The 16,119-nt window shown below is 36.7% G+C and overlaps 1 protein-coding gene and 1 long non-coding RNA gene across 3 annotated transcripts; both read left to right on the top strand.

Moving 5' to 3' along the window:
• The first annotated feature begins 286 nt into the window (after positions 1-286).
• Positions 287-9,281, top strand: eIF3c (eukaryotic translation initiation factor 3 subunit c). 2 transcript variants are annotated; one of them, XM_027356521.2, is made up of 18 exons: positions 287-429; positions 1,010-1,144; positions 2,078-2,210; positions 2,447-2,591; positions 2,784-2,999; positions 3,219-3,344; positions 4,818-4,971; positions 5,244-5,507; positions 5,851-6,024; positions 6,240-6,428; positions 6,566-6,748; positions 7,094-7,267; positions 7,406-7,486; positions 7,623-7,840; positions 7,973-8,210; positions 8,324-8,482; positions 8,635-8,736; positions 8,926-9,281. In XM_027356521.2, exons 2-17 carry the CDS (start codon positions 1,046-1,048, stop codon positions 8,716-8,718), a joined length of 2,637 nt encoding a protein of 878 aa, XP_027212322.1. In that variant the 5' UTR covers positions 287-429; positions 1,010-1,045; the 3' UTR covers positions 8,719-8,736; positions 8,926-9,281. The 2 variants fall into 2 exon arrangements, with proteins under 2 accessions (XP_027212322.1, XP_069987914.1); XM_070131813.1 differs by lacking the exon at positions 287-429 and adding an exon at positions 601-740.
• An 887-nt stretch (positions 9,282-10,168) lies between these two features.
• Positions 10,169-15,665, top strand: LOC113805522 (uncharacterized). Its single transcript, XR_003475689.2, has 14 exons — positions 10,169-10,342; positions 10,999-11,036; positions 11,246-11,301; positions 11,531-11,611; positions 11,853-11,925; positions 12,115-12,176; positions 12,563-12,607; positions 12,915-12,966; positions 13,174-13,229; positions 13,441-13,500; positions 13,741-13,807; positions 14,014-14,081; positions 15,118-15,208; positions 15,409-15,665. It is a non-coding gene; the product is annotated as an uncharacterized lncRNA (long non-coding RNA).
• The last annotated feature ends 454 nt before the right edge of the window (positions 15,666-16,119 follow it).

Genomic DNA, 16,119 nt, shown 5'->3' with positions numbered 1-16,119 from the left:
TATTTCTAGAACTTTCGAATTCGTTCTGCGACCTTGCCGTATTAATGCGGTGTGTTGGATGCTTTCTAATAAAAGATGTCAGCAATTTGTCAGCTTTTGTACCATTCGTTGTTACTTATGTCACAATCATAATTTTTGTGCGTTTACAGTATATTAGAAATGCATCGCTGTTGTCACCCCCCCCCCCCAACACGTACGCATGTTGAATTTACGCGGGGAAATCTGTTACATATTTACCAAGAAAAGAAAACCCTATCGTGTATAATTTTTCCCATGGTAAGATATCAATATATCAAATTCATTAAAAAGAATTGCAAGAGTCAATCTCTGAAAAAAAATTATTATCAACTGAGAAAAGAAAGTATAACTGAAATTTCTGTCCACGGCCTTAACGATCCTTCCTGGCAGAGCCTCTCGCCAAAACACATTGTAAGTATGAGAAAATATTGTGAATGTCGCTCATTTCCCATGTTTAAGTCCATCCCAACGCCACAGATAAGTATCCATGTTATGCAGAACGAGGAGAGGAGCATATCCAAGTGTGTTCTGTAGCTAAATATTAACGAAAAGGAAATTTAAGCGTGACAAGAGTTCCGGCGTGGCGCTCCCTTGACAGCAGCTGCCGGGAGGGGGAAGCAGATTTCGTCTTATTTTTAAAGAGAAAACCAATTTTAACACATTTTCAGTCGTTTTTCCGAAGTCTTTTTGCGATTTTGGTTGTTGGAGTGCTTTTGAGTTCGGTAGGGCTTGTTATTAGGAAGATATACGTAGTTAAAGATGGTGCTAATTTCTGTAGCATCATTACTTCAAAGAATAATGAAATGTCTAGTATGTATTAAGAAAAGTAACCAGGATGAAATAGCGATGTACATTATACAGGAAGTTTAAACCATAATTAAAGTGGAGTTGCTGATCTGCTTCAAATAAAAAAAACAAAACAAAAAAAAACTTGAGAATGTATGTAAACATGTGGTTTGTTGTTCGTCATGGAATACATTTCTCTCCACAGATATAACTTAGCAAGAGCACAAAGGAAGCCGCCAACATGACTTCCCGTTTCTTCATGTCCGACTCTGAGACGGAGTCTGAATCGAGCGAGGAGGAGACCGTTAAGGAGCCAGCCATCTCCAGTGCTGCCTTTGTGGTAAGGTCTTGGCCGAGTTTTTTTTGTGTGTCTGTGTCTGTATGTATCTGTGTGTGTGTATGTCTGTATCTGTGTGTGTCTGTCTGTCTGTGCATCTGCGTGTCTGTGTCTGTGAGTGATAATTCTTGAACTTAGATGCCTCATTAATTGGGGGGGGAAAATGTGATAGAAGAACTTGGATTATAGAATTTCTAACATTTGTGGCCGATTACCATGTGGAGTCTTGCTATAACATCTCAGGAAAGCCTACATTCTTGGTTTCTAGTTATTGGATGAACATGTTAAGCACCGTCTTATCTTTTTTGTAATATTGGCTATATCCAGCAAGAATATCGTCTCATAAGTCTGTACAGAGTTTCAAGTCCAAAGAACGAAATTAGAGAAAATTGAGTTAATTGTTACCGAGAGCGACGCACCCTCCAGAGATTAAGACCCAAAACCAGGGTATCATGCAAACCCAGACACCCAACCTGACCTTTCCTACCTTCTATTTATTCCCTAGACAGGGAGTGAACCCCCCTGTAACCCCCATTTCTTAACACTTCGAGACAATTTACAGACAATGGACATTAAGAAATCTTGATTGTGTGAGTGTATTATGACATGCAGTGGACATTTCCCTCATTTATTGGTAAATATGAGGCCACTTCAGCTTAAACTTTATTTCTTACCCAATTTCTTACACACTATAAGATGGCTGTCTCCATTTCCCTCCATCTCGCACGTCGCTCTTGGTAACTTATACTGAGAAGGCTATGAAGTACAGATGATCATCATTACAAGGCAATGTTTGATCTTGGGTATTTTTATTATTCCTATTTATTTCAGCAGATTTTTCAACTAAGGAATGAATGTTGCATTACTAGGTTTTTATGAGATTACTTTGTGTATTTTGGCAAAACTTGTTTAGTATATAGCCATTATCATTTTCAGTTCAGTGAAGATGAAGAAGACACAAAACGTGTCGTCCGCTCTGCAAAGGAGAAGCGCTATGAAGAGCTTAAGAACATCATCAAGAGCATCAAGAACTACAAGTCAGCTAGGGACTTGTACAGTGTACTCTCAAGTAAGTTTTTGTTTGTGAAGAGGAAGTGAAAAGATTTGTATGTTTGAAACTAAGATGATGTGTGAAAGTATAATTATGTGGTGAGCTTATACACTGATAAATATTGGTTATTCACATTGTTTGTTTTTTACTAATATATTTCAAATTCCGTACAGTTTTATTATATTCTGTCAGATTATATCAAAGACTTCATTGATAAATTGTTTATTGGAGGAGTAACAATTGTGCCTTTACAGGTTTTGAGGATCTGTGCCGTGCATATACGAAGGCCCTTCCTGTGGTGCAAAAGGAGGAGGGTGGCAAGACCCCACGCTTCTACCTGCGTTGCCTGGTGGAGCTGGAGGACTTCGTTAATGACATGTGGGAAGACAAAGCTGCCAGGTAGGAGCTTTCTGCGGGGAAAAAACACTCTCAGTTCTGACTTACTTCAGTAGCAAAGAATATTTATGAACAAACTTAGATGTCTGTCAAATAATGGTACCAAATTTTAGGTGGACACAAGGTGGTTTAATTGGTAAAGTGCCTTCTTCATGTGTATTATTTTACTCATAAAATGTTTTTCACATTTTGCAGAAAACACAAGTGGAATAAGATCAATGCCAAGAGTTTGACCACACTCCGCCAGAAGTATAGGAAGTATGCCCGTGAATATGAAACTGATTTGGCTGCCTTCCGGGCAAACCCTGATGCTCCTGATTCTGAATCTGAGATGAAAGAGGCTGAAGATGAAGACAGTGACTTCGAAACTGATATGGACTCTAATACTTTCAAGAAAGAGTCCTCTACCAAGTAAGTAAACGAAGAATTTTCACTAACTACTGATTCATCCCATAGGGCTCTTTAACTTTAAATTTTAATGCTGTCATTTGATTGTCTTCTATGAAAACAGACAATACTGGTAGCTGAAATCTGTACATCTAATGAATATGATATCCATTTGAGAATCATATTTGTGCAACTATTTAGTAAATTTTCTTAAGAAAGACTGAAAATTTTGTTTAATTTCAGGGCCATCAAGAAGCAGAAGGAAATTGAGGAGGAGGAGGATGACGATGATGACAGCATTGACTGGGGTCCTGATTCAGATGACGAGACCTCTTCCTCGGATGGAGATGTTGGCATATACTCTTTGAGGTAAGGTTTTGAGTTTTGCAGACAGGGTAATTGTTGAAGACCGCGACGCACCCTCGCAGAGACTAGGTCGAAAAAAATGATGTTTTTTCTGCATGAAATCCTATGATTTCATCGATTTTCGGCGTTGTTTCTTTTGCGAATGAATCGTTCAGGAGATTGAGTACCATTTCTCCATCGACGATCTTGATTTGATAGTCCCGTTAGCAGGGGAGGGCATGAAGTATATCAGGGAAATTACGGGGTAAAACAAGCATAAATAAGAAGAATAACGATCAAAAATGCGTAAAACTAGCACAAAAAGCGCTTAAAATCGGCCAATGAAACTCTACGGATGTAACCGCCATCTTTGAAAGTTTACGGACTGACGCGAAATAAATCAAAAAAACTCTACGGGAACCCAACCCACATTTCGGCAAAAAAAATCTACGGGAATTCACACGTTCCAACCCCCAAAAACGTATTGACCAATAAACCAACCAACCTAATATATCAATATAAATTGCCGTGACTAGGCGTGCCCTTCGGGCACTGCCCGAGGGGAGGGTTGATGGGGGGCAAGCCCCCCAACACCCCCCAGGACACATTCTCTCCACCACGGTATGTACGGCAAGACAGAGCTGCATTCACACCGTAAAATAATAAACCAAATACCTTTATATCCTGAAACGTGAAACTTTCGTTTCTTTGTACTGTTGGGATTGCTTCGATTTTAATCACCTTTTTCATCCTTTGGAGCTCTTGATGGGCTCAGATATAAAACTAGGATGGTTACTGAAGTCGAATTATTCTTCGATGCCACTGTAAAGGTCTTAAAAAAGAACCCAGAATCAACACAACACTGGAAACGCAACATTTCTCACCGGCTTTCAATCTCGAAATGAGCGGGTTGGTGAGCTGTCAACCTGTGGCTGGCGCAAGAAAGTGTGAAACACTCGATGCGCAGGATTCGATATGAGGGTATAGATAAATATTAAAATATGCAAATGAAGTATAATAACATTACTAAAAGACTTTAAAGGTATAAATGCGTACCAGCAGACACAGATAATTAGCCAAATATCGTTTTGACAAGCGCGTAATGATACACGGACTAGTTCGCGAACGCAAAAATGCGTTCGTGGGTCAGTGTCGTGTTTTTCCTAGCAAGGTAAACAAGCTCATCGACTTTGAATTTGAAAGGCGGCCGCGCGTTATATTTTAGTCATTTAGCGGTGACTATAAGGCCGGTGCATCTTAAACTATACGCTATCCCCTTCTATTTTTCCCGCTCTATAAGATGGCGGTGTCCATTTTCCTCTATCTACGCGCGTCGCGGTCTTCAACCTCTACCGCAGACAGAGTAAGTCAATTTTGCTGGACTGAAATAGGCAGTTGAATATTTCAGCTGAGTATTTTCAAGTATCTTATAATGTTAAGAAGAGGAAAAATACAAGTGATTATGCTTGAAACGATTCCCTTCCCTTTCATTTACAGAGAACATTTCTTGAAAAAGACAACAGACAGGGAAGAAGATGATAGCAAGAAAAAGAGGAGGAAGAAGCCAGCAGAGACCAAGATCAAGGAGGAGGACAGTGACGATGATGAAGGTGGCTGGGAAACAGTCAAGAAGGGATCCTCTATGCCAATGGTAGGTTCATATGTCCCGAGATTCTGATGTTGGCTTAGGTAAATTTTGAGACTGATTTGGTTTACCAGCCATTGTAATTCTGACCTTAAAGGACCAAATAAAAAGAATATTTTGATATCTCATCACATATTGCCATTACCGTGTAGTGGCAAAGTATGTTAACCAGGGTAATTGAATTATGCATTTAACTAGCGCAATAACGTTTAGAATGTTTAAAGTGCTGACTGTTAGTTTTTGCCCTCATTTCATATTTTTAAATCTTTGATCACCAGGAAAAGCCCAAGATGTTTGGCAAGGATGATGAGATCAATGTGCAGTCCGTGCACAAGAAGCTGAATGAGATCATGGCTGCCCGTGGCAAGAAGGGCACAGACAGGAAGGAGCAAATTGAACTTTTGCACGAACTGATGAATGTCTCCGATGAGAACAACCTTGGACCAGCCATCCGCATCAAGATCCAGTTTAACATCATCATGTCCATCTATGACTACAACCCCTCAGTGTCCGACCCAATGAAAGTGGAGCTGTGGGACAAGGTAGGTTCAGGGGACTGTGCCATGGATAATGCAGCTCTCATTCCTTATCCCCAATGAATTCAAATGATTGATAAGTATGTTTTGATATTTAGTGGAGAGAAGGATATATATTTTTTCCTTTATATACTGTTAGCCTCTTGACTATGAGATAATGAAATGATAATCTGATTTACAAAGACTGAAGAGAGATGACTAACCCAATAATAATGAAGGAGAAATAAGTATATGATAGATTGAACTGGCTTCTAGCATAGTCAGGATTGAGTAATGAGAGACTATTACTATACAACATTATTAAGGTGTCACCCTACTCAGCAGTTTCATGTCTTGTTTGCCCTTCCAGGTCCTCATTAAAATCAATGAGTTGTTGGACATGATGATTGCTCATCCAGACCTGGTCATTGGAGAGCACATCACAGAGGAGAGTGAGAGCCTGGAGACAGCTCCCCTGCTTGTGCGTGGCTGCGCTCTCACTATCGTTGAACGGATGGATGAGGAATTTATTAAGTTGCTTAAGGTGAGTTTTTTTTATTTTTTTATCTAGTTTGTATAGAATATATTCATTATTTGGGTTGTATAGCAAATGGTAAACAAGAACATATTCTTCACATATACTAGCTTGAAAATGGGATTAATTGAAAGGAATTTGGTAGGGATTTAGATTTCTATTAATTTTAAACTTCTAGGAACAATACATCCTATGACTAACCAGCAAATGTTTATTTTTTCAAGGCCTGTGATGCTCACAGCAATGAGTATATTGTTCGTCTCCGTGATGAGATCCGTGTTTGTGCTATCATTGACAAACTTTTGAAGTATGAGGAAGAGAATGGAATGCCCTCTGACATCTGCCGCATCTATTTGAGGAAAATTGAGCATCTCTACTATAAATATGAGCCTCGTGCTGCCAAACAGGCTGTGGTAAGAAGTCATTAGTTGTCCATTTGTACCTTTAATTGTTTTTGTTTATATTATCATTAAATCAAATGAAAGTGAGGATCAGTGATAAATGAGTATTTTTTTTAACATGAATTACAATTACCAATGTCTTTCTTCAGGGTGAGATCCCCAAGACCGATGACACCAGTGTGGAAGAGATGGACAGGCTCTGCAAGTATATCTATGTGCGTGACAACACAGATCGTCTGCGTACACGGGCTGTGCTCTGTCACATCTACCACATGTCTCTGCATGACAAGTGGTATGAAGCACGTGATCTGATGTTGATGGCTCATCTACAGGTATGCTGGAAATTTTGGTTTTGTTGAACTTTCCATTTTTAGATGATAATGATCATGGCTAGCTTGTCATATTAATTCTAAACTTTTCATGTAATGATTGTTTATGGTTATTGCTGTAACTTAACATTATGATGCTGGTTAGCTGTTTTCTTTTATTATTTTGGGTAAGGCGATATGAAATGTACCTATATATTTATTTCATCATTATGTGGAGCATTTATATAATGAACTACATTTTGGATAGGAGTAAGTCTAGTATTTAACACTTTTCTGGGGCATTCTTTTAAGGTTTTGCTGTTGCGCATTATATTATTGCAATCATTTTACTCTACAAATTTCTTTCAGGAAACCATCCACCACTCAGATTTGCCAACCCAAATTCTGTACAATCGTACCATGGTTCAGCTTGGTTTGTGTGCCTTCCGTCACGGCAACATCCGCGAAGCTCACAATGCCCTCCTGGACATCCAGTCTGGTGGTCGTGCAAAGGAACTTCTTGCTCAGGGTCTTCTTCCCCAGGTAAAGAGTGTTTCACATTACTTTCCTTATTTGTGATATGATATTTGAAATGGAGGTTTAAATGTGGGTTTATTGGTAGTGTAAAATGTAAGGTGGTAAATATGGAGAAATAACATTAATGAATTTGTTTCTATATAGCGACAACATGAGCGAACCACCGAGCAGGAGAAGCAGGAAAAGCAGAGGCAAATTCCTTTCCATCAACACATTAATCTGGAGGTAAGTGTTACAGTGTTGATATTTTCTTTTCTTTTATTAATTAAAAGTGTTACTGGTAAAAAAGTTGATCAGTATGTAAATATATGAATGAGTATTTGGTATTGGGTTCACCAAGAATTTTCTCATTTTTTCATAGATGCTGGAGTGTGTTTACTTGGTCTCAGCCATGCTTATCGAGATCCCCTACATGGCTGCCCATGAATTTGATGCTCGTAGGCGTATGATCTCCAAGTCATTCCACCATCAGCTGAAGAATTCTGAGCGTCAGTCTCTGGTAGGCCCCCCAGAGAGTATGAGGGAACACGTAGTGGCCGCCTCCAAGGCTATGCGCAATGGCAACTGGAAGCAGTGCAGGTGGGCAAGCTGGACAGTGTACACTAGCAGCAAATCTGGTTTGGTTGGATATGTAGTGTATTAGTTCAGTCACTGTTTAAAATAAATGTTTTGTTGTTTTTATGAACAGCTTTTAACAAATGGTTTCTTCAGGAATCTCTTGCTGAATGACAAGATGAACTCTAAAGTGTGGGACTTGTTCCACGAACCTGATCGTGTACGCACCATGCTGGGAGGCAAGATCCAAGAGGAGAGCCTGCGCACATATCTTTTCACATACTCTCATGTGTATGACTCCATCTCCCTTATCAAGCTGTCAGAGATGTTTGAGCTGCTCCATGGGACAGTGCATGCCATTATTAGCAAGATGATCATCAATGAGGAAATTATGGTGAGAGATGATTACTCTTTTCCCCATCATTTATGTGTCTTTTGTTATGCAGTAGTGGATGAATGATGTTTAGGGAAGGCTAAAAGGTTTCTGACTTCACACATTTATTTCAGGCATCCCTTGATGAGCCAACTTCCTGCCTTGTGATGCATCGCACAGAGCCCTCATCACTGCAGTCGCTCTCGCTGCAATTGGCAGATAAGCTCTATAACTTGGTGGAGAACAATGAGCGTATCTTGGACCAGAAGCCCTTTTTCGCCCGCGGAATGCAGGTAATGCTGAAAAGAAGCATTATTAGGTGTTGACAAATAGAATATTAATCTTTTTCCAATTTTTTTCATTATGCTGTCTTTATTTTTTTGGGGGGGGCGATAATACTTTCGATGAAAATATAGTGCCTATATGGTTAATGTTTTCTTAATAGGGCGGTGGGTACCGTGACCGTCGTGAGAAGGGCAGCTGGGGAGAACGAAGAGACCGACGTGACCAGCGACGAGACAGAGATTAAAGAAGATTCATACCCAAGGTAATTTAATAAAGGCTTTCACATGATTTTTTTTATAGTCTCCTTAAGAGCATTTTCATGCTTTTGAGAAATATGAAAACCCTTTTTTTTTTTTTTTTAAGAAATACATGTGTAATATAATTATATAGCCATTTTAAGTATTACCATATATACTGGACATTTTTTTAATGAGATTTGTCTCTGGAACAGATGGCAGCCAGCAAGCCTCATTTTGTTTGACATAGTGGTCAGCATTCATGTGGCTGTTGAAATGCTCTCACTGATTATCCCGACCTCCTCCCCCTCTGCAAGAAAAGGTCTGCTGGGGCCTGCCTGTGTACTACAAAGCAAGGCGTCTTTAGTGCTCTGCCAGTAGTATACTGCATATTTTTTATACAGTCCATTTTGGCTGTGCTTTGTAGTAGAATGGGTGGGCCCCAGAACACATTAGAAGTTGATTGTATATGAAGAATATGATATATGGGATATTTTAATTGTTCTATGGTTATCAATCATCATCACTTAGAGGATTTGTAGAGGAATCGGTTAATAAATTGGTACCATCACGTTTGTTTTATTAGATCCAATACTTATGTTTACCTTTTTGAATAATTCTTTACTGTTAGATTTCATTTAAGCAAATGAAACATGAAATATAGAAATATCTAAAAGCATTCACAATGTAGGATGTCATTAGATGATAAGCAAAGATTCTTCAGCAGTTTTCTTTCTATTTTTTGTGATTGTATAAACTTTTAAAAATTGGGTAATAATGAAATTAGATACAACAAACCAAACAAATGATTGTATTTTAAGTTTTTATTAAGATTGCCAACATGTAATTGTGTAATGATTTTTCATCCCAGATATTTTGCATTTCTAACAGGATGCTTTCACATTTCCTTTTTTTTCATTCTAGTTATCAGGTTTGTTATTTGTGTGCCTTTAGATTTAATACATGTAATCTAAAGATTAAAATTGCATGAGAAAGTCATTAAGATAATTAGATTATAATTAGTCATAGACAAAAGTAATATTTAAATGAAATATTGAAGTAACCCATCCATAGACAAGACTGCAAGATCTGAAATAGTCCCATGAAGCGGAAAACCAGAAGTGGGTAAGAGTCCTTGTTCAGGTAATTTTGAGTTGATAATATATTTTGCACATCTAATGTTACATGGAACTCCAAAATTAGTGTTTACTTAGGTGTTGAAAGTTTTTTTTCATATTGCTATTTGCAGGTTGGTTGGTAGAGTTGGCTGGTGCAGTAGTCTCCTCTTTTCTTCATGTAGATGATGTAGATCAGCTCTCTTTTTGATGAGCCTGTAAGTATAGCCTCTACCTGTAGTAAAAGACGAACATTTTTTTTTAGTATTGACTGGATACCTTCAAAAATTCTGTATTGAATTCAGTTGTAAACAAGTTAATGTTGATTCTTTAGTCAAAGTAGACATATGATGTTTTATTACTTTCGTTCTCCTGACAAAATTTGATGTCAACCTTTAACTGACTTTGAATAAATAACACTGCTTTTAGAAGTTTTTATGGAGTGTCGCTATATTGTTCCCATATATTTGACAGGATGCAAGCTGTGAAATCCAAATTCTGCAAGACAAACTTTATTGTAAGTATAATTCTGAGGCTTTTAAGATATTTTTGACTGAACTGTAATGAGTTATTCTTCATAAAGATTAGAGAATTGTACAATAACCCTATATATCTATATAAAAGGAAATGATTGTGAACATTACCTATTAAGTACAGTTAATCATATTTTAAATGAAAGGAAAACTATGGTTCATGTACTTTACTTGCTTAGCTTGTTGCAGTTGTGTGTCAAGACCTCTGGATTGTTTTGATGATTTGCAAAGCTTGAGTATGTTCAAAGTCTCTAAACAGCATGAGATTCAGGAGCTGTGCATCTATACCAAAGATAATTTGTCAACACTAGAATAAACCTTCAGGGAATGAGGATGCACAGCTAACAAAGACAGTAACAGAACTGGCTCTGTAAATTAACAAAGAGCCACTTGTATGTAGTGAACCCATACTCTATCCAACCCTTAATTTAGGTGCTTAGGTGCAAAGAGTTAAGCAAACCACATGCAATTATCTGCTGAGGTAGTTGACTAAATTGCAAGTACATCCTGCTTAAAATGATGTTTCATTACTTTCGTTCTCCTGACAACTGATGTCAATCATAAACTGAATTTAAAATGTACTAATACTAAGAAAAAATCTTTTACATTGATTCCATCTGCTTTTTTGTACTTTTGACAGGATCTTTGTTACAAGACTACAATTGATCGCCAACATAGGTAAGCTTATTTGGGTTTACCAATTACTGAAATCTCTGAAACTCTTGATATGTAAACTTTAATAGTCTTCTGTATTTTTTAATGATGCTTCATTACTTTCGTTCTCCTGAAGGCATTTGATGTAATTTTATTAACTGATTAAAATAATTGTATTATATGCATTACTGTTGTTTTTTGTTCCTTCATATTTTTTTTTCTGATTTTAACAGATGTGATATGGATTTGCATTTTGCAAGACTTCCTGTAAAAGTTCTCTAAAGAAAAGGTAAGAGATTTCCTGTTATTTTATACATCTTTAAAGCTTTGATGAGATTCATTGCTGTGGGATCATTCTTTACTTTACAAGAAGTATTATCTTAATTTTTCATATGATGTTCCATGACTTTCGTTCTCCTGACAGATTTTGATGTCAATCTTTTAACTGATTTTAGATACATTATACTTAATTAGGGTTTTATTTGAAGTGATGCCATATTTCATTTCCATATATTTAGCTGGATGTGGGTGTTGAGATCCAAAGTCTGCAGAGCAAGCTATACATTTTGCAAGTCGTATCTTAAGTTCTTCGAAAAAAGGTAAGATGTGTCCTATTATTGTATGTAGATTTGAAAATTTGTTAAGGTTTATAGCTCTGATCATTTCTTTTACAAGAAGCATGGTATTGATTCTTTCACCAGTTTTCATTTGATGTTCCATTACTTTCGTTCTCCTGACAGATTTTGATGTCAATTTTTAAACTGATTTTTGATAAATGTTTCTTTAAATAAAAGTTTATATGACGTGATGCCTTATGTAATTTACCTTTATTTTTGACAGGATGCAGATGTTGAAATCCAAGTTCTGCAAAGCAAGATCTATAATTTGCAAGTCATATTTTAAGGGTCCATGGGTAAGATGTTTGCTGATATTTTCCTGTTTTTGAAAACTTCCCAAATCATATTATTTCCACATGATGTATCTTTACTTTCGTTCTCCTGACAATTTTTTGATGTCTTCCATATACTGAATGTAAAAGCATAGCTTGATTAACTCCTTGTATGAAATTATAGCCTAATCTGTGCCCAATATCTATCAATAGGTAGCTACTACAGTTCGTATCTTCATAAGACTGGCTGTTCAAGAAGGATTATGTATTTAAAGGTATGTTGTTTGTTATGAATATGGGGGATATTTACTATCATGGTATATGTGATCATTGTTGTTGTCTATATTCTTGTATTTTATGATTTTAGTTTAATGTAATTCCTTGGATGTTTATGTAACTGTAAAAGTAAGACCTCGACTTGGGGTAAAAGTTCAAAACCTATCTCTGTTTTATTGAATACTTTAACAAAAGTTTGAATTTGAGATTAGTTCAGATGAAAAATTTCAAAAATCCTTCACCAAAGCTTTCATATGATGATCTATTACTTTCGTTCTCCTGACAGAATTTGATGTCAATCTCTCACTGAATTTGAATAAGTAAGACTGCAATCACCGGTCTTTATGAATATTAGCCATATATCATTTCCATATATCTTTGGCAGGATGCAGCCATTGAGATCCAGATACTACAAGGCCTACTCCTTTTGGTAAGATGAAGTTTGAGGCTTTAAAGTTTTGTCATGGAGAAAGTGAATTGTGTAATAGTGTTGTACAGTATTTATGCATTTAAGATGAAAATATAGGTAATTTTTGCATGAAAAGTTAAGTGTGTGGCTTGTTTAATTGTTACTTTGTTAAGCAAAAGATCTGAGATACAACCTCTTGTTCATTATGATGTTTCTTTACTTTCGTTCTCCTGACTGATGTTGATGTCAAATACAAACTGATTTCAAGATATGATTTTACTTCAAAAGTGTTTAATATGGTTTCAAGATGTTCTTTGTATTTTGACAGGAATTAGGGCATTGGTTATAAGACTTGCCCCACCATCATTGAGCAGTATGAGGTAAGCATCTTGCTATTTATTAATTGCTGGAATTGCTTGACAATTTGGACTTAGACATGTGTTGCTCATATGTTTTTTTAAATGATGTTTCAATACTTTTGTTCTCCTGACAGCATTTTGATGTCATTTATTAACTGATTAAAATAATTTGTTTATATATGTACATGATTTCTGTTCTCATATCCATTCATTTTTTTCTTTGAATAGAGCAAACAAGGATCTGCATTTTGCAAGCCATACCCAATAATTAAGTAAAGAGAAAGGTAAGGGCTTTGTAACAATTTTCAAAAGGTCTTTAAGCTTGCGAAGTATGTTTTTATCAGGTCTTTCTTTCACATGATGTATTCTTTACTTTCGTTCTCCTGACAGCATTTTGATGTGTTACATTTACTGATTAAAAAAATATATTAATTGCTTATTTGATTCAAACTTTTATGAGATTTTAGTCTAATCAGTTTCCAAATCCCATAACAGATAGTACAGTAAGCATCTGCACCATAAGGCGGACTCGTCAAGGAATGATAAGCTGCGGAAGTATGTATTTGTTTGTGAACATTTACTAAGCTTCACCACATACACAATCATGTTTTTATGTTGTTTACCGAAAAAAATGTCATATAACTCTATCTTCCTAAGTTTACTTCATGTGATGTTGCTTTTTACTTTCGTTCTCCTGATAACATTTTGATGTTGATTAATAACTGATGAAATTTATAGAAGTATATTATTGATGGTTTATTGTTGTGCTTTACTATTTTTAAATGCTTTTAACAGGTTGAAATGGTAGGAGTGGGATACATTTGATGAAGAAGCTGCTCTTCCTTGGATTAAGCTGTTTAAGGTAAAATGTCAGTTTGTATTTCTAAAAATAGATCTTGGCACACAGCTTTTGGCAGGCTGCCATAATTCTTTTTCATGTGATGTTTTTATTACTTTCGTTCTCCTGATAGTGCTTGATGTCAAAATGACCACTGATATGCAAGAAATAGAGTGCACATGAAGTTGTAACAACAGTTTTGGTTTCACAATTGTTATGCTCTTCCACAGATGTAGCAAGTACCCAAAGGCACATGCATGTAGTCATCGCAACAGCTGTCTTAGTCATTCAAGCCAAGGTATTTTAAAATTTAAAAACATTGTACACATGTATGCTTACACGTAGGGTCTCTTAATACTAGCACATTTTCCATAAGTTTTCACTTCCCTCTACTAACCCAAGTTGCTGTGATCAGCCATTGTGCTGCTATGATTGGTTATGTGGGATGTAGCTGAAAGTCTTGGATCTGAGGGCCAGCATTCTGTCATACAATCAGTATACCAAGACAGGTGGACTGCTCTGCACTCGTATAACTGTTTTCTCAGTTATGATAAGAGTTCTGTATGTTGTTAGTACAAATTAGTATTACCAATGGTGACAAGATAAAAATCTACAGTAATCAAATTATGAGGGAGAGGGAAGACCCAAATACACTTCAGCTATCTTTTTCTTCTATGAAGTAATTGCTCCCTAGTCATTTTAAAAATTGTCTGGGTAAAAAAAAAAAAAAAACACGTACCTCTACTGCTTCTATTTGATTATTGTTGACGGATTCATTACTCTCTTTGAGTAGATAATTAATTATCTTGGAGAAGTGTATGACACTGAAAGTGGCATGTCATTATTGTCATCTTCAGCCCGGAGCTGGCTATCATTCATGTGTATGTGGCAGGGAGAGTTATACTTTCAGCTGAGGATTGAGGTCATATGTCCAGAGATGAGGAGGATGTGCTAATGTTTTGGCATGCTGCAATAAGATACTTTATAGTATGTAGAAAGGCAAAGGTGTACTTAACAGGTTGTCAATAATTTTTTTTCTATTCAGATGAGTTGTACATACATTTATATTTATTGAAGAGGTTAGATATGTTCTGGCATTTACATATTTTGCATTCAGCCAGTCGTTACCAACCTGTTAAGTGCATCACTGCCTTCTAGAAATAGCAACTGATATATTCCACCTAAACCAATTTTTTTACCATTTGTAAATGATGTGAAATACTTTCGTTCTCCTGACAGTTGATGATGTCAACTTTGTTTGCTGATATAATATAAAATGACATAAAATAGGTTTGTAAATATTTTATATGTATTTAGATATCCATCTCCGACAGGTGTTTGGACCGTGAGTTTTAGTTTTGATCACGGAGGAAGTTTGATGAAACCTGTGGAAGAGACCAATGGTTTTTTCATCTAGGTGTCAAGGTGAATTTTACTTGTTTTGTCATCCAGTAATTTTTAAGTCTTGTGTACTTACGGTCTTATATTCTCATTCACATGATGTTTTAATACTTTCGTTCTCCTGACAGCCATTGATGTCATATAGTACAGCTGATAGTTCCTTATCTAAAGTGAGATCATTTTTTTGTTGTAGCTTACTAACATGAGATTTTAATTTGTTCCAGACACTGATGCTGCTGTAAACAAGTCCCAGTACTGTTTGTGTCATGTATAACACAGATCATATAAAAAAAAATGTATTACCATTTTAAATCCTAAACTTTAAGTATTTTCCTCTCTTTCAAATACTTCAAAACTAGATTACAATGTTCCTGATCGGTCAAAAATACCTTGACAAATGAGCTGATCTTCAACTTGGCTATTCCTTTATAAGTGTTTATATTTTCTACCTTGAAGCTGTAAATAAACTGGATTGGCTTATTGACCTTGTTTGAATGACTACTGTAATTCCATGTAACCTGCCTTTTTAAACAGACACACACACACACACACACACACACACACACACACACACACACACACACACACACACACACACATGTACATACAAACACGTACATACACGCACACACGTACACACACACACGTACACACACACGTACATACACACACGTACACACACACGTACACACACACACACACACACACACACACACACACACACACACACACACACACACACACACACACGTACATACACGCACACACGTACATACACGCACACACGTACATGCACGCACACACACACGTTCACACACACACACACACACGTACACGCACACACACACGTATACACGCACACACGTACACACACACACGTACATACACAAACACGTACATACACACACACACGTACACACACACACACACGTACA

The sequence above is a fragment of the Penaeus vannamei genome, chromosome 17, assembly GCF_042767895.1.
Source record: "Penaeus vannamei isolate JL-2024 chromosome 17, ASM4276789v1, whole genome shotgun sequence".
Classification (NCBI taxonomy): Eukaryota; Metazoa; Arthropoda; class Malacostraca; order Decapoda; family Penaeidae; genus Penaeus; species Penaeus vannamei.
The sequence above is the reverse complement of the archived record's forward strand: the minus strand, read 5'-3'. Positions and strand labels throughout refer to the sequence as shown.

Excerpts from the sequence above, each read along its gene's own strand:
- eIF3c (XM_027356521.2), top strand. The coding sequence starts at position 1,046 with ATGACTTCCCGTTTCTTCATGTCCGACTCTGAGACGGAGTCTGAATCG. Across the intron at positions 6,025-6,239 it reads AATTTATTAAGTTGCTTAAG|GCCTGTGATGCTCACAGCAA; the intron begins GTGAGTTTTTTT and ends TATTTTTTCAAG. Across the intron at positions 6,429-6,565 it reads GTGCTGCCAAACAGGCTGTG|GGTGAGATCCCCAAGACCGA; the intron begins GTAAGAAGTCAT and ends GTCTTTCTTCAG.